Here is a 27,527-nt window from a genome sequence, read left to right on the forward strand (position 1 = left end):
CTCTTAAATGTGTATCCAGAGTCACTGTCGGCAAGTTCCTTGGCTGTATTGTTCATCGCCATAGGATAGACCCTGACCCAGCAAAGGTTGCCGCCATAAAAAATATGCCACAACCAACAAATCTAAATGAGTTGAGAACCTTCCTTAGTCGGGCTTCTTACTTGAGATGGTTTATCCCCGCTATGGCCAAAATAACACAACCCTTCAATTTATTACTAAAAAAGGATGTCAGGTTCATTTGGAATGAGGAGCACCAACAAGCATCTGAAGGGGTGAAGTCAACTTTAACTTCCCCTCTCTCCATGACTCCTTCTCATCTATATCACTTCCATGCCAAAGTCAGTTAGAGCTCTGCTTGCCTAGGAAATCGACGGACTTAAGCGACTTGTGTATTACATAAGCAGAGTCATTCAAGGGGTTGAGGTCCGATATTCCCCCATTGAGCGGCACTGCCTCGCCCTAGTCTTTGCTGCCAAAAAGCTTCGTTATTACCTCATTTCTTACTCCATCCATCTCATGACCAGGAGTGATCCTATTCGATTCCTCCTTACTAGGCCAACTCTCTCCGCCAGGCCGGCTCACTGGCTCCTCTCATTAGCAGAATATGATATCACTTGCAAAGCCCCTAAGGCCATTAAAAGCCAAGCGCTAGCCGACCTCCTGGCTCACTTCCCCAGCAAGGAACATGAGCTGCCCTCGGATAAACTACCAAGAGATGAATTCCAAGCCGCTGAAGTAAACGTTGAAGGAGAGTGGAGTTTAAGCTTCGATGGATCATCCACCTCTAAAGAGTGAGGAGTTAGAATTGTCCTTACTTCCCCAAATCAAACTGAAGCCAATTTGTCATATAAACTGGATTTTAAATGCTCTAACAATGAGGCATAGTACGAAGCCCTAATACTGAGGCTTATGGAAACGCTCCATCTAGGAATAAGTCTCCTATGTATTAAAGGCGACTCTAATCTGGTGGTTAAGCAGACCAATGGAGACTATGCTATCAAAGAGCCCCCTTTGGCTTCGTACAGAACCATTGTCCAAAGATTAACGGACAAATTCAACACGGTAAGGACAGAGCACGCTCCTTGCTCCAACAGTCGACACTCGGACACCCTCCCTACGTTGCAGGAATGGAAACGGGACAAGGCGGGGCCGGGGATCACACTCCCTGTCCTCGATCCTCGACGGCAAAAATTTCCCCGTCCCTAGCCCTGATCCCCGACGGGGAACCTATCACCGCCCCCGTGCCCTAATGGGGATCGGGTTTCCCTGACCCCGAAAATTTACCATTCAAAAAAAAAAAAAAATGGCAGATCAACAAAATCATCAACAGATCAACAACATCATACATCAACAATAGATCATGTATACTTACACAACAGATCAACAAAATCATTAACAACATCACACACAACAGATCAAAAAAAGAAAAATCAGAGAGATAGGAAAGGCGCCGGAGTCCGACAGTGAAGGGAAAGGGAGTCGCCGTGGTGTTCTTGAGCAGGGAGATCGGTGACGGCGAGATCAGCAAGATTTGGGAGGAGGGAGAGAACAGCGGAGGAACCGCTGCCACCATCATTAGCGAGATCAGAGATCAGCAAGATCGGAGGAGGGAGAGGACATCGGAGGAGCCGCCGCCGCTGCCATCAGTGAGATTGGAGATTGGCGAGATGGGAAGAGGGAGAGAACATCAGAGGGGCCGCCGCCACCGCTGACGCTGTGAAGAGCACCTGTAGAGAGAGAGAGAGAGAGACAAAACAGCTTTGTGTTTGTGTGTGAGTAAGTGTTCAACCAAACCCTATACATACACATATATTATATATATAAACAAGGGCAAAATAGTAATTTCACGTCAAGGGGCAAACAGGGCGGGGATCGGGGCCGGAGTCAGGCCGAGTTCGGGACTGAAACATATATCTCCATCCTTGGCCTGAATATCATCTGGGATTCAATTTTTAATACCATCCTTGGCCCGTCGGGGGTATTTTTTGAGGAATAACCACTCAATTTGGGGTCGGGGGATTGGGTCCCCGTCGGGTCGGGTTCCGATTGCCATCTCTACTACCTTGGCCTCTAAGGTAGAATTCGCAGAAAAAATAACCAAGATAGAAGTCCTGAAGTGCTCCATGCCGTGTTCGGTAACAACTATCTTTCCTAAAAAAGAACCTACCGATTTGAGAGCTCCAATCATCAACGAGCTCCATGCCCACTCAGGTAAACTACATTTGAGTGAAATCAAACACTTCACGATTTACCAAGGAGTCCTCTACTATAGAGGGCCTAGTGGTTTATTAGTACGATGCATCGACCTTACCAAAGCCAAATCCAAGTTAGAAGGGGTTCACAATCGTTCTTGCAGGACAGGAGACGTGAGCCTCTACAAGAGACTACAACGACAAGGATATTATTGGCCTACCATAGCCAAGGAAGCAAATGACCTTCAAGGAAAGTGCACCAAATGTCAGGCATTCCCTCCAAAAGCTTAATGCAGTTTCACAAAAATCACCTCCGACTGGTGCCAGGAGTATACAGATTACCTCAAATAAGATTCATTGCCACTAAACCACTCCACAGCTACAATAATCAAGAAGTGAGCTCCGAAATTCTTTTTGCAAGAAGGACAACTTTTTAGGCACGGCTTTGACGAGAAGCCATTACGTTGCTTATCAGAAGTAGAAATTCATAAAGTTTTAGAAATTGCTCACGGATTGGAGCACCAAGGTAGAGCCAAACTATTCCAACATCTTTTGCATATAGGTTATTATTGGCCTACCCTGGAAGCAGATGCCAAAATGTATGCAGAACGCTGCAAACCTTGCCAACTCCATGGAAACCTCATTCACGCACCAGCCACCAATCTACATAGTTCAAGCTCACCATGACCTTTCCACACGTGGGCTATGGATCTTATTGGCCTCATCTCCTTACCATCAAATGGATATGCATGGATTGTGGCGGCGACAAAGACTTATACTAAGTGGGTAGAAGCCATCCCCCTGAAGAAGGTCACATGAACCGCTGTCTCCAATTTCATTCAAGAATTTATTATATGTCGTTTTGGTATACCCAGAGTAATCCTTTCAGATAATGAGACCCCTTTTGTCAGTCGCCAAGTCGGACAACTCTTGGTTTCCTATGACATCACACACCATAAATCAATGCCTTACTATCCCCAGGGGAATGGACCAGCTGAAGCAACCAACAAAACACTCCTTAGAGTCCTTTCAAGGATTCTCAAGGATTCTCAAAGGGATTGGGCGCATGTGCTTCCAATGGCGCTCTGGGCATACAGAACATCCAAAAGAAGGCCAACTCAAATGACCCCTTTCTCGTTGGTATACAGCACAGAAACAGTCCTCCCGGTGGAAATTGTCATACCCTCAGCTCGCATGGCCCTCCGAAGTAGAACTACCCCGAACTCCAGACTATTGGAGCTGAAAGTCCTTGATGAAAGAAGGGACAAAGCCCAAGCTAATCTTAAAGTTTACCAGAGCTGTATAGCTAGAGCTTATGATACTCTGGTACGCCCGAGACAGTTCCAAGAAGGTGATTTAGTGTTATAGGTTGCACCTCATGTCATGTGTGGAGCATCAATCCACAAGTTCACACCCAAGTGGTAAGGACCTTACGTAGTAAGGGAAGTCAATGAAAATGGCTATTACAGAATTTTTGAGCTTGACTCACAAACCCTCCTAAGCCCCATTAATGCGAAATGGTTAAAGGCTTACTATCCTTAGAAATTACTCACTATTGTATGATGTACTACACTCACACATTCATTCGGACCCTCGGATATTCATTCAGATCCTCTTGCATGAGGGCAAACAACGTAATAAGTGTGTATGTCTTTCAACTCCATTTCTTTCTCCCTTTTATTTACCCGCTTATAATGGTAACATAGAGCATCATGTTTCCTTAGCATTTTCCATGTTTGCATACACTTATCTCGCATGCATTTATGGTTCGGCTTATCATACTAACTGATGTCGCATTCAACTCTCTTAAATGAACACGTGATTTGTCACATGTCTTGAATGGAATCATATACCATGCTAGTAGCCAAGCCTATTTTCTTGCATGATTGTATGTGTCATATTAGTCACTTTGCACAAGTTAGGAGCATGCATGTTTTCTAATTCTTTTGCTTTGTTTGGCTTGCCTTGGAGTACTAGGTGAGCACTTATTGCTTTAGCATATTACATTGCGTGTGATTGTTACCATATCAAGCATGATTACCATGTAGCTAAGTGCTTAAGTGATATACCTGTCTGAATGCCGGTGGATGAAGGTTAATTGCTTGAATTAGAATAATTTGATTTATGTACATACGAGCCCACTTTTTAAAGTGGTACGTATTCAAACAATTTTCAAACAAAAATGAAATCAAAGTGTTCCAATTTTTACAAACTTTGTCTATACTTGTGTGTGTCACATAGTAATGGTAGCCTAAATAATCGAAACAAGAGCATGTAATGTAAATAAAAATCACATCATGATTAGTAGATGTTGATCTTTAATTGGGCAAGTGGGATGCTCAATTCATGACCTTCCTCTCTTGTACCTAAGTTCCCGAGCCAAGACACTTTGGTGATGACAGATAAGTGGCCTTTGGCACGAGTCTCGAGTTTCCTAAATTTTTCAAAAATATTTAGGTGGTGATTCTATATCTAGTAAAGCAGTCCATTTATGACATTTTGATTAAGGGGTGGTTTGGCATACACTAATTTAGTTCATCTTTTTATCTTTTTATCTTTTTTGAGTCACATTAGTCAACATCTCCTCTCTACTTTTCTACACATCTTTTTATAAAAAGTCAAAAAGTGCACTTATTTAGAACATCCTAAACAACCCCTAAAAATCGATTTTCCAAAAGAATTGCCGGATTTGGACTCATTTGTGTTTATCTATTTCACATTGCACTTGTGAAATCAGATTGAAAACCACGGGAGTCCGAACTGTAGGGCTAGCCATATCCGAAAGGAGCACGAAAAACAAGCTATAGTATGTGAGGCATCTTGCCACATGTGTTGCTACGCCATTTTTCATGCCATTCTACCAATACTGGCGCTTCAGATCTTGGTACATCTTTGTTCCCCCTTGGTGTACTGCAATGGCTGACTGATGAAATTCATTTAGCACATCTTCTCTCAAGGGCTCGATCTTAGGCATGAACATCCGACCTTGAAATCTTAAACCATCATCCTTAGAGATGTCCCAACCAGGTAACAGCTCACCTGATGTAAGTCGTGTCTTGAGAAAAATTGCCTCATGGTTATACTTTTGGGATTCTAGGACCTTATGGAGTAACTTGGGAGTAGAGGCTAAGGCATACAAACAGGTCCTCTCGCCTTGTAGTTCCAATCGGACTCCAAACTTATTGAGAGTCTCCACCATTTCCCACTCTTTTACTGCAATACTAGCCATGACTTCCATTGACTTGCGACTTAATGCATCGGCTACCACATTAGCTTTCCTTAGGTGATAAGACAATGTGAAATGATAATCTTCGAGGTACTCTATCCATCGCCTCTGCCTCATGCTTAAATCCCTTTGTGTGAATAAGTATTTCAGGCTTTTGTGGTCCGTAAAAACTTCAAATTTTTCACTGTACAGATAGTGCCTCCAAGACTTGAGTGCGTGCACTACGGTTGCCAACTCTGGGTCATGAGTGAAGTAATTCTTTTCATGGTTTTTCAATTGTCTGGACCCGTAGGCTATGACCTTCCCTTCTTGCATTAATACACTTTATAATCCTTCCTTAGAGGCATTATAGTAGACACTATACCCAACATCACGCTTGGGGATGATCAAATTGGGGCATTTGTTAACCTTTTCTTTAGAAAGACCTTTCACAAGCGTCACTTCATTTGAACTTTACCTCTTTTTGGGTCAATCGAGTCATCGGTTTGGCTAGTTTTGAAAAATCCTGGATGAATCTAATATAATAGTCAGCCAATCCTAGGAAGCTTCTAATTTCAAAAACCATATTGGGTTGTTTCCATTCAATTACCGCTTCAACCTTTGCCGGGTCCACTGAGATTCCATTCTAGGAGACGATATGACCTAGGAATTTCACCTCCTTTAGCCAAAACTCACACTTACTAGCCTTGGCATACAATTGATTTTCTCTTAAAACTTACAATACAATCCTTAATTGTTTCTCATGCTCCTCTTCGGTATGCGAGTAAAATAGATGTCATCAATAAATACTACCATAAATTGTTCCAGGTATAGTGTGAATATTTTATTCATTAGGCACATGAGCACGCTAGGCACGTTAGTTAACTCGAAGGGCATGACCACAAACTCGTAATGACTATACCGGGTTCAAAATGTGGTCTTGGAGAAGTCTTCATCTCAGATTCTAAGTTTGTGGTATCCTAGAAAAACACTTGGACCCTCGAAGTTGGTCAAAAAGGTCATCGATCCTGGGCAACGCGTATCTATTCTTGATTGTAACTCTATTGAGTTGACGGTAGTCAATACACAATCTAAGGGTGCCGTCTTTCTTCTTAGAAAATAAGGCTGGTGCTCCCAACGAGGATGTTCTTGCCCTTATAAATTCCTTGTCTAATAATTCTTGTAACTGTGTCTTCAGCTCTCTCAGTTCAGCTAGTGCCATACGATGTGGTGCCATTGAGATCGGTGATGTACCAGGTTGTAATTCAATGGTAAAGTCTACTTCTCGCTTTGGGGGTAGTCTTAGTAGCTCCTTTGGAAATAAATCAGTATACTCACACACCACATAAGGTAAACTGGCTAGCCACCTAGCCAGGTGATCGTGCCACTTTGACTTTCAAAGTGTCAGTGATGGGGAATCTCGTCTATCCCCCTTAAATTTGAATTGGGTTTCGTCATGAGAGTAGGCAGTCACTGTCTTTTGATAACAATCAATGGTGGCTCTATTGGCTGATAACCAGTTCATTCGTAGGATAATGTCAAATTCTGACATTTCCATGACTCGTAGGTTGCAAGTTAAACGCAAACTGGAAACACCTAGTTCGCATGATTTGCATATGAGATCTACTCGAGTTTGACCTCCTAACGGTAAAGCTACACTCATAGGTGTTTCTAATCGTTCAGGCTCTAATCCCAAAGTTGTAACACATGAAGTAGATATGAAAAAGTGTGATGCTCCAGAAGTAAACAAGACTTATACACAGGAGTTCATAAGGATGAGTATACCTTGAATCACTGAAGGATTTCAAGTGTCTTTTTTGGTTTACGTCGTGGTTTAGCGTTTTCTAAGTTATATGACTTATACTTGGGATCTACTCAGATTGAATTACCTAAATGTGGTTCTACACTCATGACCATTTCTAATTGACCTGACTCCGATCCTAAGATTTACATAGTTGTAATAGAGAAGAAATAGTATGACGTTGCTACGACAATAGCGTAAGTAACACAAGAATTCAAATGGAATTTGAATAGACAGTACAATCAGATGAAATGATGATTTTGGACTTTTAATAGGGTTAAGATTATGGAGATGGTGACCAAACTAGATATTTGAATTGAAATTGTGTTTGGCCATACACATTTCAAACCAAATACCTAAGATTCTTCACCTTGTAAGGATTAAAAGAGTACAACTGGTTCTCAAGAAAACAACATACATGATACAATAGTCAAGGCTCGAAATTTGCCAATTGATCTTCTTAAGGCAATACTTTGCCAAATTGGAAAGGTTCAATCAAGATAGAGAAGGGATGATTTTATATCTGACAAATATGGCATCAAGCTAGAGGTACAGTTAGGATCAAACAAGGATAGTTACTATGACTAGCATAAAGCTCGCATAAATCATGAGTCACATAACTCTATTACTTCTAACACATGACACTACTCCTCGATTGAGGTTAAACATCTTCCTACCGTCCCTAGGTATTCTAACCTAGAGGTCTGATACCATGTTTTGACGTCCCAAAATTTAAGGACATCATAATAAGGTTAAGAACTTAAAATCAATTTTCTTAATTACGAACTCCTCATCAATGTTGCCACCAAGTTTACCATCATCCATTAATTAACAACACAGAAATTAAAAGTTCTTAAATTACAACTCCAAAGAAAACTTAAAGCTTGGTCTTGGTACATTTATGACAGAAAAACACAATTAAAAAAAAGTCAGAGAAAACTAGATAACTCAGGAAAGGGATTCATGGGACTTGGGCACACTTCAAGCTAACCAAGGCTGAGCGTTACCTTCCAAGGCCTCGATGTTTACTTCGGTTTCTTCAGTACCTGGCATAAAATGCGAGGGCAACGGGAATGCCAATGAGCGACAAGCTCAATAAGATACAAGAAACCAAAAAAAAAAAACAACTAACCACTTCTTACAGTTTGAAAACTTATGCAATAATAACACAGTGGAGTTATTTAACAGCATTTAAAAATATACAATCATCACGAAAAAGATAACAGTGCAGTGAGAACAACTTATATATATAGACATGATTCACCACGAATATATTCACAATGTAAATGACAGGTTATCATAGAGTTCATAACATAATTTCAATTAATTATAAATTTGGTGAGCCTACGGTGACTCCCCATGGATTGTCGTACTACCCAACCATTGACCCTAGCCAAGGGCTATTTTGCACCTCTTCTTGATCGCGAGGCACTGGACCTAAGGATGTTACGTGCTGAGTTAGATACTCAAGGCGTATCATCAGTAGTCCGTCTCAAGAGAACCAGCCTTCCAAAGGTACTCTCTCTGTGTGAGACCCTCACTGCCACCATTATCTCAAAACCAAATTCGTGAGGTCAGAATACGATCCGGGCCATATCAAGGCCTTGCAAGCTAAATAATCACATTTCCTTAGAACCGGGGCGCACCTATACCAACAAAACATCGGATACCTTTTCCATGTATTCATCCGCGTACATATGATCCAAAACCACCCATTTCATTTTCCCTATATTACGATTATAACAGCTCTTGATGAAAATACACATGCCATGATTCATTCCAACTGATCAAGCATCTTTAAGTGCATGCAAGACAAAATATGTAAAAACGAGGCAATACAAAAAGATTTTAAGCCATCACTAATTTGATTCCAGATTCTGAACAGTTTCCAACAAACTGTCCCCTCAAATAAAACTATAGAAACAATAGTAACTAATATTTAAAAATTTTGATTTTTGGTGGAGTTATAGATTATCAAGTTGGGAACACTTTTGAAGAAGGGCTCAAAGTCATTTGGCCACTGGAATATGTCCAAATAAATTAAAAACAATAGGTAGCTCCAGATTCACTAACTTGATTCCGAATGCTGAACAGTTTCCAGGAAATTGTCCTCTCAAATAAAATATAGAAATAATAGTAAATAATATTTAAAAATTTTGATTTTTGATGGAGTTATAGATTATCAAGTTGGGAACATTTTTTAAGTAGGGCTCGAAGTCATTTAGCCACTGGAAGATGTCAAAATAAATTAAAAATAGTAGGTAGCTCTAGATTTTTTGCATTTTTTAAAAATAGGCATATCTTTCTCAATGCTTAATAAAAAAAATTATGAAACCAGCGACATTTGAAAGGTAACTTAAAAACATAACGTTTCCAATTTGAAGTTAAAAAAATGTGTTTTGGCCACGAAATGTTGTCAAATAATTTTTCTGATATTCAAGCACCATGAAAACATGTTAAACCAACTCCAGTGGCTTCAGATTTTCAAGAGAGTAAATAAGTGATTTATTTCATGGTTTTGAAATGAAAACAGATTCTGCACAGTGCAGTTTCTATTCTTGCTTCCTTCATATATTATAAGACATATCAGATTATTTTGCATTCATTTTCCAAAACTTAAAGAAATGGAGTATTTCTAAGTATCCTACCTTAGTGAAGCTTTGAAGTCCTTTCAAGTGATGAGTCCTTCTTCTCCTTCATTCCTCATTCTTCCTCTCTTTCTCTCTTTTCTTTCTCTCTCTCTCTACTCTCTAGCTCCACTAGAAAATTTTAAGTGGGGAGTTGGCTAAGCTTGTGTTACATTTATAGACCAAAATGAGAGAGAGAGCTTAGAGAAAAAGCTTGGTAAAAGAGTCCTTGCATGCATGGCCATTGGAGGGTTGTCTATCCAACAAGCACACTTATGGCAAACCATTTCTTCACTCAAAGGTAAGAAAAGGCTGGTTAAGCATGCTAAGAGGGCTACACATTTGAGATGAATCTTCATATAAGACAAAATCAACCTTTCCCCATGATGGTTGACTTGGCCAGCGTATCCTTTCCTATTATATATATATATATATATATACAAGGGCTAACCTAGAATTTGTCAATGGGGTGGGCTAATATTAAGATAAAATTATACAATATATTTTTAGTATAACCACATAAGAAAAAAGAGAATTTAATAATATAATTTAGATTAATATATAAATTTATTGATTAAAAACAATCTAACAAAGTTGTGCTCGAATTCAAATTCATCGATTACAAAATCTAGACTAATTTTCAAAGTAAGGCCTCGTTCTAGGTAGAGAGACAAGCAATCGACAAACAACTCATCCCCCATTGAATTGTGAATGGCAGTTTTAACATGCTTCATATCCTAAAATGCTTTTTCCGTAGTCGCCGTAGAAACAAGAAGGGTTGACAGAAGACGAATCAATTTGTAGAACATGGTGTAATGCTTGAACTTTCTTGTCACAAATAGTTCTTGGCATAATTCGGTAAGGGTAGATATCTTATGAAACTCGAGATCACAAACAACATCAAGCTTATAATGCATTAATTGACATCTCAAAGCATGGATGTCCTAAGAAGTGAAATCTTGGGGATAAAATTTCTCGACAAGATTGCAAATATTATCCACATTAAAAGATCTAAAATTGTCATTAGGATCCAAAGCCGAGCTAAGAGAAAGAAGTTCCCGTGATAACCCTGTTCCATATTATGCTAATTGGTCCTTATTATGAATGTGATTATGTGTTTGATATGATTTGGTGTACTATTTATGTGCAAATATGTTGTTTTGAATTTCTATCTGTTCACCGTAGGAATATCTGTTTGATTATCTGCTTCGGAATTTAAATTGAAGGCCTTAAAGGCCACAGAATCTGAAATTGATTACGTCATTGTGATTGGCATAGTTTTTAGAGCCTACGGTGAAATTTAATTGGAAATTGATTTGGATCAAATTTAATGGATTAAATTAATGAATTACGTGCTCAATTATTTAATATTAAAATAAAGTAAATTAGAGGGCCATTACATGCTTAATTCCTCTCTTTTCTTATTTTTGGTTGATATAAACTCTAAAAGAGAGGGAGAGGGTCGGCTAGAGAGGGAAAAAGAAGGAGAATTGTGTGTTTGAGAAATTGGAAGGTTGGACTCAAGATTCAATTAGAATTTGTGGAGATTAAAGCCTCTAGGTAAGTAAATTCATGGATTTCAAATTGTAATTTTGTGAAATCAAGTTGAATAATGATCAAGAGCATGAATTAAATTGATTATGATGAGATTGAGTTGGATTTGTGGAATTTGAAGTCAATAGATGCATGCATATAAGAAATTGCTATAAATTTCCATGTTTAGGCATAAAGTGTGTAATCCATGTTGAATTTTGGTTGAAGTCCATGTATTTGATCATCTCTTCATCAATTAAGTTGGGAATAATGAGTATCTCTCACATGCATGTGCAAGTCATGGAGGTGTGAGTTTTGAATGTTGAATTTAATGAGTTGGTGATGAATTTGGGTTAATTTGAGTCATGCATGTAAGTAATTTATGGAATTGAGCTTCATGATGTTGTGATTTGGTGTTGGTACCATGTTAGTACATGTGTATGTGAAATTTGAGCCAAAATCATGTGTTTAGAACCTTTGAATGTCAAGTTGAAGCTCAAGAACAAGTTCTAAAAAATCCAGAAAGTTTGATGTCCGCTCGAGCGGGAGAACCGCCGCTCGAGCATAAAATTCGGGCTCCCAGTATTTTCTGAAGACATGATGTCCGCTCGAGCGGGGAGCCATGTAGTGAGGCCTTCAGCTCGAGCGCCCGACTTCACGCTCGAGCGTAAATATGACATAACTAGTACTTTTGCAGGTCTCATGGGTCCGCTCGAGCGGGGACCCCTGTTTCTGAAATTTTGAAAATACATTATGTGTTTCGTTTTCCGTTCTCTTTCACTTCTAAGTACTCTTAGGCATGCATTGAACATTATGAATGAATTAAAAGAATAAGAAAGAAGCCTAAAGAGGAATATGTGAATTAAGGAACGGATTGAATCGTTTTGTGACCCATGTGTGTTATGTGATGTGTAGGGTCAAGCTCCAGGGAAAACCAACCAACCGATCACTGTGAGTAATACCTTAACAAAGATATATGTTGTTTGTCCAATTGCTTACTTCCATGTAAGTCTTATACGTTTGTTAATTTGAATGGTGGACAAATGTTTGACATGAAAGAATGATTGGGCCAAAGGCCAGTTTGACATGAATGATAGAATGAATGGGCCAGAGGCCAATATGAGTCTGAATGATAAAATGAATGGGCCAGAGGCTAGTATGAGTTTGAATGATAGAATGAATGGGCCAGAGGCCAGTATGAGTCTGAATGATAGAATGAATGGGCCAGAGGCCAGTCTGACATGAATGAAAGAATGGTTGGGCCAAAGCCTGTCTGACATGAATGGATTGGGCCCGAGGCCGTCCGATGTGTTTGGAACCGCAGCTGTTTGACCTCTGTATATATATATATATATATATGTATTAAATAGAAATATGAATTGGGCCCAAGGCCGTCCGATGTATACTGTCCTAATGCATCTTCTTTATTTGATATTATTCACTGGGCTTTCGCTCACGCTCATTCATGTGTTTGGAGGTGAGCCAAGAGAGGTCCAAACCCAGCCTCAGTGAAGTTTGTGTGGGACAACCAAGGTTTTGAAGAGTCAGCCCTTGTGTCTCACGCACGAGACCAGTCTTCGCCCTTCTGCTATTTTATTTTATTTTGACTTGTTGGCGAGGACTTTGGTTTATGTTTGTATATAGTTTTGGTAGGCTGGCTTAGACTTGAATGATCCTGTCTGTACAGAACCTTATGCTACTGTATTTTCTGATGTGAGTTATTAATATGTGTGTGTATGGTTTGTTATGATGTGCCATGTAAGCATAGCTCTATGGACAAAGTTTAAAACTTTGCTTCCATTTGGCCCCTTTACTCTAATGAGTTATGTCTGAAATGGTTTGAGACCGTAGGTAATCCCTCGATTACTGGCCGGTTATGTCCTTAACCCATAGGGGCGGGTTCGGGTCATCACAGAGTGGTGTCAGAACGCGAGTTAATAACTCACACACTTGTCCAAAAGAGCAATAAGCGTCTAGAAAAGATCTAGGATGCATTCATGTGTGAAGTATGAATTTGGAAGCATCGAGAATATGCTTAAGTGTTTTGATATGAACAATTATGTGCCATAAGTTTGTGATTTGCTTGCATTGCAAATTATTTGAATATGTATGCTCTTTAGTATATGCATACTTGTGAATCTTTTGTGTAAAGTATAGTGTAAGTTTAATCAGATGGTAAGAACCAGAGGTGATGAGATAGAAGAGTCCTCTACTGCCAGAATAAATAGAATAGAAAGGTTGATTCAGGAAATGGCAGAAATATTGAGGCAACAACAAGAGTGGCAACAATAGTGGCAGCAGCCACATCCTCCACCTCCACCTCCGACACCACCCGTGCCAGATAATTAGAATGATGACCGGATAATAGCTCTCACCAAAGAATTTAAGAAAATGAAACCACCATAGTTCCACGGGGGATTGGATCCATTGAAAGCCGAAGCATGGGTCCTTGGCATCGAAAAGCTGTTTGAAGTGTTCCCGTGTTCGGAGACACATAAAGTGCTTCTAGCCACCTTTATGCTAGAAGACGAGGCAAGAAGATGGTGGATATTAATGCTTGAAAATCATAAGGATGTTGACTGGGTGAAATTTTTAGAAATCTTCTATGATAAGTACTTCCCGCAATGTGTTCGGGACGGGAAGATGTCAGAATTCATGGAACTTAAACAAGACAGTATGACTGTAGCTGAGTATGAGGCCAAATTCACTGAATTGGCCAGGTTTGCACCCCATGTGATCGATACTGATTATAAGAAGGCGAGACATTTTGAAGGTGAGCTTCGAAGTGACATTCTAGAAAGGGTAAATGTCCTGAAGCTGGAAACCTACATTGGGGTGCTAGACAGGGCCATAATATAGGAAGCCAACATAGCTAGACAGACTAAGTCCACAACTGACTGGAAAGGCAACAAGAGGCAAGGCTTCTTCTCAAAGAAGAAATTTTTGAAAAAGCAAAACACGGGCTCCTCAAATACCTCAAATTCTTCCCGAGACACATCTCCCATGTGCAATATTTGTAGCAAAAGGCACCGTGGGGTTTGTTATCATATGTCTGGAGCCTGTTTCAAATGTGGTAAACAAGGGCACATGGCCCGAGATTGTAATCAAAATAGTGGGAAGATAGCTGCTAGTTCTACTGCATCGATCCCGAAGCCGGGAAATACTATGAGATCTACTACCACTGGAGATACCGTGAGACAAGGGAGAGTTTTTGCGCTTGTTCCGAGCGATACACGGAATGCCAACGCAGTCGTCTCAGGTACTATTTCTATATGCAATTAGGATGCCTTTGTGTTAATTGACTCTAGATCAACACACTCTTTTGTGACATGTGTATTTGCATCTAGATTGAGTAGACCTCTAGAATTATTGCCATATCTGCTATGTGTATCTGCTCCATCCGAGGAATCTATATTGTGTGAATCTGTGTATCGTTTTTGTGACATGTGTATTGGGAATGCCGTTTTATATGTGGATTTATTACCCTTGAACTTTAGGCACTTTGATGTAATTTTGGACATGGATTGGTTAACTAAATATTGTGCCACCATTGACTGTGTGACAAAACGGGTTGTGTTTAGACCACCAGAATAGGAAGAAATTGTGTTTGTGGGTAACGGGGTAGTGCCTCCACCCTATTTAATATCTGTAATGAAGGCACGTAAACTGATCAGGAAAGGGTGCCAGGGTTATTTGTGTTATGTGTTGTCTGAACAATCTGTAAATATTGAATTGAATGATATCCCTATTGTTAGAGAATTTCCAGATGTGTTTCCAAATGAACTACCAGGGGAATTGGTGGACAGGGAGATAGAGTTTACAATTGAGACCATACCAGGCACCCAGTCTATTTCTAAAACTCCCTACAAAATGGCTACTGCTAAAATGAAAGAATTGAAAGAACAGTTGCAAGACCTACTTGACAAGGGGTTTATCCGACCTAGTACTTCACCGTGGGGCGCACCGATGTTGTTTGTGAAGAAGAAAGATGGAACCTTACGTTTGTGTATCGATTATTGGGAATTGAACAAGGTAACAATAAAGAATAAATATCCCTTACCCCGTATTGATGACCTATTTGACCAGTTGCAGGGATCACAAGTGTTTTCCAAGATTGATTTGAGATTCGAGTATCATCAGTTGAAAGTAAAGGCAGAAGATGTTGAGAAAATCGCATTCAAAACGAGGTATGGACATTTTGAGTTTCTTGTTATGCCATTTGGAGTGACTAATGCTCCGGCAGCATTTATGGACTTAATAAACCGAATTTTTAAAACCTACCTTGATGAATTTGTTGTAGTTTTTATTGATGACATTTTGATATATTCTAAAGATAGACTCGAGCATGAACATCATTTGAGAACTGTCCTACAAATACTTCGGGAAAGGAAATTATTTGCTAAACTAACGAAATGTGAGTTTTGGTTGGATGAAGTTATTTTCCTAGGACATGTTATCAACAAGGAAGGAATTTCAGTGGACCCACAGAAAATAGAGGTAATAGTGAACTGGCCTACACCGACAAATGTGACAGAAGTTCGCAATTTCATGGGCTTAGTTGGTTATTACAGGAGATTTGTGAAGGACATTTCCAATTACCTAGTTGACACGCAAGGGGCAATCATTTGAATAGAACGACGAAAGAGAATCAGCCTTTCATGAATTGAAAACGAGACTGACCACTGCACCAGTATTGACATTGCCCACAGGTACGGAAAATTTTGTAATTTTCAGTGATGCGTCTTATAAAGGTTTGGGTTGTGTATTAATGCAGAATGGGAAGGTTATTGCTTACGCCTCCCGACAGTTGAGACCACATGAGAAGAATTACCCAACGCATAATTTAGAATTGGCCGCAGTTGTTTTTCCTTTAAAAATCTGGCGGCATTATTTGTATGGGGCAAAGTGTGAAGTCTACACAGATCATAAAAGTTTGAAGTACTTCTTTACACAGAAGGAGTTGAACATATGACAGAGGAGATGGCTCGAATTGATAAAAGACTATGATTTTGAGATCCAGTATCACCCCGGGAAAGCTAACACAGTTGCTGATGCCTTAAGCAGGAAATCAACGGGGAGTATGGCTTGTTTGCTTACTGAACAGAAGGAAATCTTGTAAGATTTTGAAAAATCTGAAATTGAAGTGGTATTGTGTGAACAGGGTAGATTGATAGCCGCTATTTCAGCCGAACCAGCAATCATTGAGGAAATTAAACAGAAACAGAAAGAGGATGAACTCCTCAAGAAAGTGATTGATGAATTTGAAACAAGTCCGAAAGCAGAGTTTAGCATTAAAAATGAAGTGTTGAGATTTCGGAATCATATGTGTGTCCCAGATATTCCAGAACTAAAAAAAAGGGTTTTAGATGAAGCCCATAAATCTGTGTTTGCTATGCATCCGGGTAACAATAAAATGTATCGGGATTTGAAACAAAGCTATTGGTGGCCAAAAATGAAGAAAGAAATTACAGAATATGTGTCCAAGTGTCTTCAATGTCAGCAAGTTAAAGCTGAACATCAGAAACCAGGCGGTCTACTTCAACCTCTCCCTATTCCTGAATGAAAGTGGGAACATGTAACTATGGATTTTGTTGTTGGCCTACCTCGGACACCTCGAGGTATGGATTCTATTTGGGTTGTAGTTTATAGACTGACTAAATCTGCACATTTTCTACTAGTTAGAACTACATTTAATGCTTATAGGTTGGCTACAATATATATTGATGAGATTGTCCGTTTACACGGAGTTCCGGTATCTATTGTGTCGGATAGAGATCCGAAATTTGTATCGAGATTGTGGAAGAGTTTGTAGGAAGCCATGGGGACAGAACTGAGATTTAGTATTGCATTCCACCCACAGACTGATGGGTAATCAGAACGAACCATATAGACGTTAGAAGATATGTTAAGAATGTGTGCCTTAGATTTTCAGGGGAGGTTGGGAAGATTATTTGCCACTAGCAGAGTTTGCGTACAATAACAGCTTCCACTCCAGCATCGGTATGGCACCATACGAGGCTTTGTATGGTAAAAGGTGTAGATCACCGATTTGTTGGACAGAAGTCGGGGATAGAGCTTTACTTGGGCCTGAAATTGTGCAAGACACTTCTGAAAAAATCAAAACTATCCGGCAAAGGCTCAAAACAGCTCAGGACCCACAAAAGAATTATGCAGATGTTCGGAGAAGACGTCTTGAGTATGAGGTTGGTGACTATGTGTTCATTCGTGTGTCTCCGATGAAAGGCCAAGTCAGATTTGAAAAAAGGGATAAGTTGTCGCCCCGTTACATCGGGCCGTTCCAAATTCTGGAAAGGCTTGGCCCGGTTGCTTATAGAGTTGCTTTGCCACCAAGATTTGAACAAATCCATAACGTGTTTCATGTGTCAATGTTAAGGGGTTATCTTCGAGACCCGTTTCACGTGATTGATTATCACCGGATCGCTATTGATGAAAATATGAAATACACCGAATGGCCGGAACGAATCATTAGCCGGCAAGTGAAACAATTAAGAAGCAAGTCCATCCCAATGGTGAAAATGGAATGGAAGGAACACTATGGGATGGATGCCACGTGGGAAAAAGAGGATGAAATGCGACTACGCTATCCACATTTGTTTCCCAACGAAGGTAAAATAAGTTTGGAGGACCAAACTTCCTAAAAGGGGGAAGACTATGATAACCATGTTCCATATTATACTAATTGGTCCTTATTATGAATGTGATTATGTGTTTGATATGATTTGGTGTGCTATTTACATGCATATATGTGGTTTTGAATTTCTATCTGTTCACCGTAGGAATATCTGTTCGATTATCTGCTTCGGAATTTAAATTGAAGGTCTTATCGGCCACAGAACCTGAAATTCATTACGCCATTGTGATTGGCATAGTTTTTAGAGCCTATGGTGAAATTTAATTGGAAATTGATTTGGATCAAATTTAATGGATTAAATTAATGAATTACGTGCTCAATTATTTAATATTAAAATAAAGTGAATTAGAGAGCCATTACATGCTCAATTCCTCTCTTTTCTTATTTTTGGCTGATATCAACTCTAAGAGAGAGAGAGAGGGTCGGCTAGAGGGGAAAAAGAAGGAGAATTGTGTGTTTGAGAAATTGGAAGTTTGGACTCAAGATTCAACTAGAATTTGTGGAGATTAAAGCCTCTAGGTAAGTAAATTCATGGATTTCAAATTGTAATTTTGTGAAATCAAGTTGAATAATGATCAAGAGCATGAATTAAATTGATTATGATGAGTTTGAGTTGGATTTGTGGAATTTGAAGTCAATAGATGCATGCATGTAAGAAATTGCTATAAATTTCCATGTTTGGGCATAAAGTGTGTAATCCATGTTGAATTTTGGTTGAAGTCCATGTATTTGATCATCTCTTCATCAATTAAGTTGGGAATAATGAGTATCTCTCACATGCATGTGCAAGTCATGGAGGTGTGAGTTTTGAATGTTGAATTTAATGAGTTGGTGATGAATTTGGGTTAATTTGAGTCATGCATGTAAGTAATTCATGGAATTGAGCTTCATGATGTTGTGATTTGGTGTTGGTACCATGTTAGTACATGTGTATGTGAAATTTGAACCAAAATCATGTGTTTAGAACCTTTGAATGTCAAGTTAAAGCTCAAGAACAAGTTCTGAAAAACCCAGAAAGTTTGATGTCCGCTCGAGCGGGAGAACCGCCGCTCGAGCATAAAATTCGGGTTCCCAGTATTTTCTGAAGACATGATGTCCGCTCGAGCGGGGAGCCATGTAGTGAGGCCTTCAGCTCGAGCGCCCGACTTCATGCTCAAGCGTAAATATGACATAACCAGTACTTTTGCAGGCCACATGGGTCCGCTCGAGCGGGGACCCCTGTTTCTGAAATTTTGAAAATGCATTATGTGTTTCGTTTTCCGTTCTCTTTCACTTCTAAGTACTCTTAGGCATGCATTGAGCATTATGAATGAATTAAAAGAATAAGAAAGAAGCCTAGAGAGGAATATGTGAATTAAGGAACGGATTGAATCATTTTGTGACCCATGTGTGTTATGTGATGTGTAGGGTCAAGCTCCAGGGAAAACCAACCAACCGATCACTGTGAGTAATACCTTAATAAAGATATATGTTGTTTGTCCAATTGTTTACTTCCATGTAAGTCATATACGTTTGTTAATTTGAATGGTGGACAAATGTTTGACATGAAAGAATGATTGGGCCAAAGGCCAATTTGACATGAATGATAGAATGAATGGGCCAGAGGCCAGTATGAGTCTGAATGATAGAATGAATGGGCCAGAGGCCAGTCTGACCTAAATGAAAGAATGGTTGGGCCAAAGGCCAGTCTGACATGAATGGATTGGGCCCGAGGCCGTCCGATGTGTTTGGAACCGCAGCTGTTTGACCTATGTATATATATATATATGTATTAAATAGAAATATGAATTGGGCCCAAGGCCGTCCGATGTATACTGTCCTAATGCATCTTCTTTATTTGATATTATTCACTGGGCTTTCGCTCACGCTCATTCATGTGTTTGTAGGTGAGCCAAGAGAGGTCCAAACCCAGCCTCAGTGAAGTTTGTGTGGGACAACCAAGGTTTTGAAGAGTCAGCCCTTGCGTCTCACGCACGAGACCGGTCTTCGCCCTTCTGCTATTTTATTTTATTTTGACATGCTGGTGAGGACTTTGGTTTATGTTTGTATATAGTTTTGGTAGGCTGACTTAGACTTGAATGATCCTGTCTATATAGAACCTTATGCTACTGTATTTTCTGATATGAGTTATTAATATGTGTATGTATGGTTTTATATTATGTGCCATGTAAGCACAGCTCTATGGACAAAGTTTAAAATTTTGCTTCCGTTTGGCCCCTTCACTCTAATGAGTTATGTCTGAAATGGTTTGAGGCCGTAGGTAATCCCTCGATTACTGGCCGGTTATGTCCTTAACCCATAGGGGCGGGTTCGGGTCATGACAGTTCCACTACCCCATCATCAAATCTATGTTCTAACTCCATCAATTGAAAATCAATTGTAGAGTTGAATATGTCAAAGTGATAATGATGCTCAATTATAATGTGATCTTGTTGACGACGACGACCTGTACCCTCTTCATAAGGAGAACTCATATCATACTGCAATGTTATGTCGATTGCAAAATGGCACCACATTTGCAAGAAAAATATCCCAACCATCTTGTCTAAGTTTTTGAAGGGGAGCTTTTGTTGTGGAGACTAATTTCATCGCATTTAAGATGTCTTGAGTTTTCTGTTGCAAGGCTTGACAAAGTGTATTCACAATTCCCAAAATGTTCAAGTGCAAGACGAATATGAATTCAAAGCTCTTTATTACTTTGCAAACACCATTTGTTTGCCCGCGAATTTGTTGATTTGTACTCTTCTTGAGACTTTCAACAACTACACAATCAAGTTTCTAACAGAATCATAATGCGAGCTCCAACGAAGTAGCTCCAGCTCGATGCAAGGTACCAATTTGATTGGCCCCTTTACCAGATTGACGCTCACCACTAGCCAACATATTTTTAACCTCACTCATATGAAAATATTTTAACTCACCAAGGAGCTTTGGAGAAGAAGCAACAAGATTGACAATACAACTCAAGTGAGAAAAAAACTGCCAAACATTAGGCTCATCTTTTGCTGCCGTAATTAAGGCCAATTGCAGACGATGTGCAAAGGAATGTACATAATATGTATATGGAGAATGTTTAAGAAATAAAGCTTGAAGTCTATTCCATTCGCCACACATATTGCTAGCATCATCATACCCTTGACCACGCATGTTTTGAATAGAAAGATTAAATCGAGAAAGGATATTCGATATCACTTTTTTAAGAGTTAATGTAGATATATTTTTGAAACCCACGATATCAAAGAACCATTTCCCTAGAAAACCATCATTCTTGACGTATCTCAAAATAAGGGCCATTTGTTCTTTTTCAGACTCATCTTGGGATTTGTCAACAAGATGCAAAAATAACCTCCTGCAACTTCATCAAAAATCATATTCTTAACTCTGTTAGCAAGTATATGCAAAATCTCCTTTTGGATCTTCAGAGAAGTGTATTTGGCATTTTGTGGAGCATTCTTTAATATAATGCTCTCAAGTGCATCATTCCTTCCCGCCTTGAACTTTAATAATTCAATTAGATTACCTTGATTCAATGAAGTCAAGCTTTCATCATGACCTCTAAAACCAAGTCCTTGAAGAGCAAGTACTTGAATAGTTTCAATTGTTGCCTTTACCTGCATTCGATTCTTCAAAATTTCTTCTTTTGATTGCGCATTCAACACTTTTTCAATGTGTTGGGAAGATTTCTTTAAATTGTTATGACTAATAACATAATAACTATGCAATGAAGATGCAAGTCCGACATGAAGCAAAAAAACACATTTGGACCCGTCATTTACTTTCTTCCAATTGTTAAGCCCCTCATCAACAAGTGCAGAATGACTGATCGACTTATTTGGTTGATCAAACAAAAGGCATGAAAAACAATATGCATTATCCTTTGAAGGAGAATACTCTAGCCAAGAAAATTGTTTAAACCAAATATGTTGGAATCGGCAATTCTACTTTCCAAATGAGGACTTAGGATACTCAAGTTTAGGTTGATAAGGCCCTAAGTTCACATAAGCTCATCTAACCTCATCCCGTTGATTAACCGGATATTCACAAATTTGCAAGCGTAAACCAGGATCCCGCTCAATAACAGTTGAATCAAATTCGCTTGGTTTATTTGCTTGACGCATGGAAGGCGGTTACACATTAGAAAATGAGATTTCAACAACATTGGATGTTGTATTACTAGACTTCTGTTTTGATTAATAGAATGAGAAAAGGGTTTTTCCTTTTTTGAGTGGTGGAGGTTCCATTATTTATAACCTAAAAAAATTAATAAAAAAAAATTAGCCCTATTTAATATTAAACTAGAGTATACTCGCAATAATTTTAAATATTAGGGTTTTTATATATATCCTCAATAATTTTTATTTAGGCTTTCATTATTTTGATATATGTCCAAAAAAAATTGTTCAAAGTTCAAAAACTAAAAGCAATATAGAACAAAAAGGTTAAGAGCAAAAAAGATTCTTTTGATTAAGAGCAAAAGAGATTAAGAAGAAAAAAAGATTAAGAAAAAAAATCCATTCAGGCCGTGAAGTCATGAAATGTCAGATAAGATTAAGAGCAATAAGATTAATCAAACCCATTCTCAACCAGAATAAGATTAAGAAGAAGAAAAAAAAAAGGAAAAAAAAGAAGGTCAAAGTTGTGAAAGAGTAGTACTTGTACCACTGATGGGAAGAAGAAGAAGAGGAAGTGAAGAAGAGTTTAAGAGAAGCTGCTGATGGGGCCTCCTATTTATATTTTTGGGCTGTCTATTTTTGGGACTACCTCTTTAAACAAATACAAACCTATTGGGCTACCTATTTATTTTTTTGGGTAAGTATTAGGCTACTGTTGGGTTACCTATCTAAAAAACAAACAAAAAGACTATTGGTCCTTATTTGGGGCTGGGCTAGGTTGGGAGAGGTTGGGAGGCTAGGCTAGACTGGGAGGTTGGGTTGGGGTGGGCTGAAAAAAAAATAAAAAAATAAATAAAAATTTACAAATTTTTAAAATTTTGGACTGGGTTGTAGCCACCTATGCCCAACTCTAGGTCCGCCCTTGTATATATATATACACACACTCATGAATAAGACAATCAAGTGAGGATAAAATTCTAGATTGCCTTTAGAAGCTTCTTTAATCTAATTGTGAGGATTAGTGTTAGTTAGGATTTAGTTTAATCAAGGCCTCTAAGCAATGACTAATTTAAAGTGTGCCAAACTTCTATATCTCATGCATTAATTTAGAATAACTCTTCGAGAAAAAGATAATTTTATTTAATAAATTTGTTACAAAATTCCCGAGCCTTACATTTCATCTGAAGCTTTTTTGCTTGTTTCCTTTGATATTTGTGAGAGTTTATATCATGAATTGAGTGGATTATATCAAAGGGTTTGTTTATTTTGTTTTATTCACAAAAGAGGGAGTTGTTATTCGGTAGAGTCCGTAGAAATTAAGCCTGAAGCTTTGATGGATTCTGGAGTGGCTCATCATCATAGATTCGACATCGGCGTTGTTGATTCAGTGTTAGGCAAGACAATTCTGAGGTGAAGAGGGTGGTGGAAGAGGCATATAAGGGTCAGTTCAATTCGGGCGTGGATTCACTAGGTAATTGAGAGTATACTTGTGTAATTCCTTTTGGTCTTTTTAGTGGATTGTTTTGTGACTTTTGCCCATGATTTTTTTATCACAATTGGAGGTGCTCCAATTGTCATTTTTCTACGTTAAATCGTTGTGTTGTTTTGTTTTTAATTGTTTGATTGAGATTGTTATTTACTGGTTAAAATTAATATATAATCATAAATCAATATCTCCAAGATTTTAGATTCACAAATGTCAAGATTATCTATAATATATTGAAATGTCAGAAGGTGTCCTTTCACTTTCATCCAATGTTAAGATATATTTGTGTACCTTTTTCTTATTTTGGTTTAGTAGATTAATTCTAAAATAATAAATAAAAAGATTACATTATTTCAATTGAAAATCACAAATATCATGTTGAGATTGAAATTTTATTTTACATTTTTTTTATTCAATTGAATGAAATTAAATAAATTAAAAAATTAAATCGATCATAACATTCTTGAATTAAAATAACCTCAAAAAATAATAATTTTTTTTCAAAATGGAAAATTAAAAAGATTTATTTTAAAGAAAGAGAGAGAGAGAGAGAGAGAGAGAGAGAGAGAGAGAGAGAAAAGGGTGAATCGGTGGCATAGCAGAAAGGATTGCTTGATGGATATGCACTATGGTCACGTTTGTTTAACGGATTAGTTTAGATAAGATTGTTAGTGAGATGATTGTTAGTGAAAAAATTGTTAATATGAGGATTATTAGTGAGAGAATTAAGTAAAAATGTGTTTGATTTGATGATAGTGTGAGAGATGGTTACTGAAAGAATTGTTAAATTATTTTTTATATAAAATAAATATATAAATTATTTTTATATTAAAAAAATTAAAACAAAAATTAAAACAAATATTAAAACAAACTGTTAGGGTATATCTCCTTATTGGAGTTTGAGAGCCAATTGGTTTGTTAAAGAATTTTAATTTAGTTTGGTTTAGGTATAATATATTTTAATATATTATATCTAATTTTTAGTGATAACAATTAGGACTTTGATATAATACTCAAAATTTAATATATATATATATATATATTGTTTATATATTTCCGAGAGCAAGCGGCTATATAGATTGAAAAATGGATCAATTCGGTGGGTAAACAAAAGCTAATCATTATTCAGTGGATCAGTTTGTCAAGGTGTGGCTGTGTGTGTATTACTTTCACATACAAGCAATAGTGCTCCTCTATTTCGTTTGGTTCTGTTTTCGGTTCTGTTTTGGGTGCATTATTTTGGATCTTCTATAACTCTATTTCGAAAATTTTTATTCATCTATTCGGTGAGATCTTTCCTCTTATTTATTTATGATTATTTGGAATTCACCCATGGGTGGTTTGTGAGACCATTTGTGTCTCGTTTGTAATCGTTTGGAAACTATTTGGTTGATAGTGGAATCGGATTTCGATCCCATGGACGTACCTCACATTGAGGGAACCATGTAAAATTCTTGTGTTGCTTTTGATTTAATTTTACCGCATTAGTTTTTATTCTCATTGATCGATTTACTTGTGGGGAATCATATATTTTTCGTAACGACTGGTATCAGAGCTTACGATTTATTTGGGTTTACTTATTTGTGTAAATCAATGGAGGGGAATGTGGGTCGTATGTCTAGCTTCAATGGAAGCAATTGGGTAACTTGGAAAACTAAAATAGAGGACCTATTATTTTGTAAAGATTTGTATGGACCCATTGAGGGTGATTGTGGCAAACTCGAGGGTATGCAAGATAATGAGTGGAAGAGGCTTAATCGAAAAGACGTTGGTGTTATCCGTCAATGGATTGATGACAGTGTGTTTCATCATGTTGCTATTCAAACTTCAACACATGATTTATGGAAAAAATTAGAAGGCCTTTATGATAGGAAATCAGCCACAAATAATGCTTTTTTGTTTCGTAAGTTGGTTAATTTAAAATATAAAGATGGCAGCCCTATTCCGAAACATCTAAATGAAATATAGAGTATTGTTAACCAACTTGCTTCTATGAAAATTGTTTTTAATGATAAGTTGCAGGCTTTTATGCTACTTAGTTCTTTGCCTGAAAGTTGGGAGACTTTGGTTATGACAGTTAGTAATTCGGCACCTGATGGAGTTGTCACAATGGGTCAAGTCACTAGTAGCTTATTGAATGAAGAAACTAGAAGAAAATTAGTGAGTTCCTATAATTCAGAAGCATTTGTTGTGAAAGGTCGAAGCAAAATAAGGGGGATGAGTAAGACTCCCCATGGTCATAATCAAAGCCATGACAAATCAAGAGATAGTTCTTTTTGAAAAAAAGACATTGAGTGTTACTATTGCCATGAGAAATGGCACATAAAGCGGGAATGTCGAAAGCTCAAGAATAAGGAGAAAAGACGTGACAAAAGTGTGGATAAGAAGCAAGAAGACACAACGGCAATTACTACCAATGGTGATCTTATGGTCGTTTGTGAAGATGATTGTATCAATTTTGTGGGCCAAGAGAGCAATTAGGTGATTGATTCTGGTGTTTCTTTTCATGTGACTTCTCGAGTTGATTTCTTCATTACCTACGCCAAAGGAGATTATGGTTCTGTTTGAATGGGTAATGAATGTTTGTCCAAGATTATTGGCATGGGTGATGTTTGGTTGGAAACAAATTTGGGCTGCAAGTTGTTGCTTAAAGATGTAAGGCATGTTCCTGACATTCGCCTCAATTTGATCTCTACTGGGAAGTTAGATGATAAAGGCTTCAACAACAAATTTGGTGATGGAATATGGAAGCTCACAAAGGGTTCTTTATTGGTGGCTAAGTACAAGAAGACTTATACACTTTATTCGATGCAAGGAAAAAATTGTAAAGGTGTTGTTAATGCACTTGAAGATAATACTTCTACTGAATTGTGGCACAAGCGGCTTGGCCATATGAGTGAAAAGGGGCTACAAGTTTTGTTCAAGAAAGAGCTTCTATCCGGTGTGAAAGGTACACATCTCAAAACTTGTGTTCATTGTTTGGCGGGTAAACAACATAGAGTTTCTTTTCATAAAAATGTTGTTTCTAGAAAAGAAAATGTTTTGGAGTTGATTTATTCGGATGTTTGTGGTCCTTTGAAAGTTAGAACACATAGTGGTGCACTTTATTTTGTTACTTTCATTGATGATTGTTTAAGGAAAATTTGGGCTTTTATACTAAAAACTAAAGATCAAGTTCTAGAAGTATTTAAGCATTTTCAGGCCATGGTTGAAAGAGAAACAGGGTAGAAATTGAAGTGAATCCCATCAGATAATGGTGGTGAATATATTAGGCCATTTGATGAGTATTGTCACAGCCAAGGTATTCGGCACCAAAAGACAGTTAAGAAAACTCCTTAACAAAATGGCGTTGCCGAGAGGATGAACCGCACCATTGTGAAAAGAACAAGGTGTTTGCTTTCACAAGCTAAATTGTCAAGATCCTTTTGGGGTGAGGCATTGAGGACAGCGGTTGACGTGACCAATTTGTCTCATTCCTATCCTTTGAATGGTGGTGTTCTAGAAAGAGTTTGGACCGACAAAGATGTGTCTTATGAGCACTTGAGAGTGTTTGGTTGCCGAGCTTTTGTTCACATTTCAAAGAATAAGAGGTCCAAGCTTGATAGTAAGTCAAGACAATGTATTTTTCTTGGCTATGGGTGTGATGAGTTTGGGTATAGATTGTGGGATCTAGTTGACAAGAAAGTCATTCGAAGTTGTGATATTTTGTTTCTTGAAGACCAAACAATTGAAAACTTTGGCAAATGTGATCAACTGAAGCCAAAATCTAGTGATCTCATTGACATGGATCCATCTCCTTCATCTTCAGTTGATAATGAAAATAAGGGAGATATGCAGCCACCTATTGAAGAAGTGAAGGATAATGCTAATCCTAATGAAGTTAAGCCAAAAATTGAGGAAGAACATCTAACTCAAGAAC

At 38.2% G+C, this 27,527-nt stretch overlaps 2 protein-coding genes across 2 annotated transcripts; both read right to left on the reverse strand.

The window, feature by feature from the left end:
- Positions 1–5,049: 5,049 nt before the first annotated feature.
- On the reverse strand, positions 5,050–5,535 carry LOC145797483 (uncharacterized). Its single transcript, XM_082884656.1, has one exon. The coding sequence runs from the start codon at positions 5,533–5,535 to the stop codon at positions 5,050–5,052; it is 486 nt and encodes a 161-aa protein (XP_082740782.1).
- Positions 5,536–21,288: 15,753 nt separating this feature from the next.
- Positions 21,289–22,128, reverse strand: LOC145797496 (uncharacterized). Its single transcript, XM_082884726.1, has 2 exons — positions 22,024–22,128; positions 21,289–21,885 (listed from the first exon to the last, which is right to left on the reverse strand). Exons 1-2 carry the CDS (start codon positions 22,126–22,128, stop codon positions 21,289–21,291), a joined length of 702 nt encoding a protein of 233 aa, XP_082740852.1.
- Positions 22,129–27,527: the final 5,399 nt, after the last annotated feature.

Source organism: Camellia sinensis, chromosome 1, assembly GCF_055761805.1.
Source record: "Camellia sinensis isolate YWXY chromosome 1, ASM5576180v1, whole genome shotgun sequence".
Classification (NCBI taxonomy): domain Eukaryota; kingdom Viridiplantae; phylum Streptophyta; class Magnoliopsida; order Ericales; family Theaceae; genus Camellia; species Camellia sinensis.

What these genes read in the sequence shown, in the direction of transcription:
- LOC145797483 (XM_082884656.1), bottom strand. Translation starts at nt 5,535, where the DNA reads ATGAGGCAGAGGCGATGGATAGAGTACCTCGAAGATTATCATTTCACA.
- LOC145797496 (XM_082884726.1), bottom strand. Translation starts at nt 22,128, where the DNA reads ATGCGTCAAGCAAATAAACCAAGCGAATTTGATTCAACTGTTATTGAG. An exon ending in CGGTTAATCAACGGGATGAG is followed by an intron (nt 21,886 to 22,023) that starts GTTAGATGAGCT and finishes TCTCCTTCAAAG; the next exon opens with GATAATGCATATTGTTTTTC.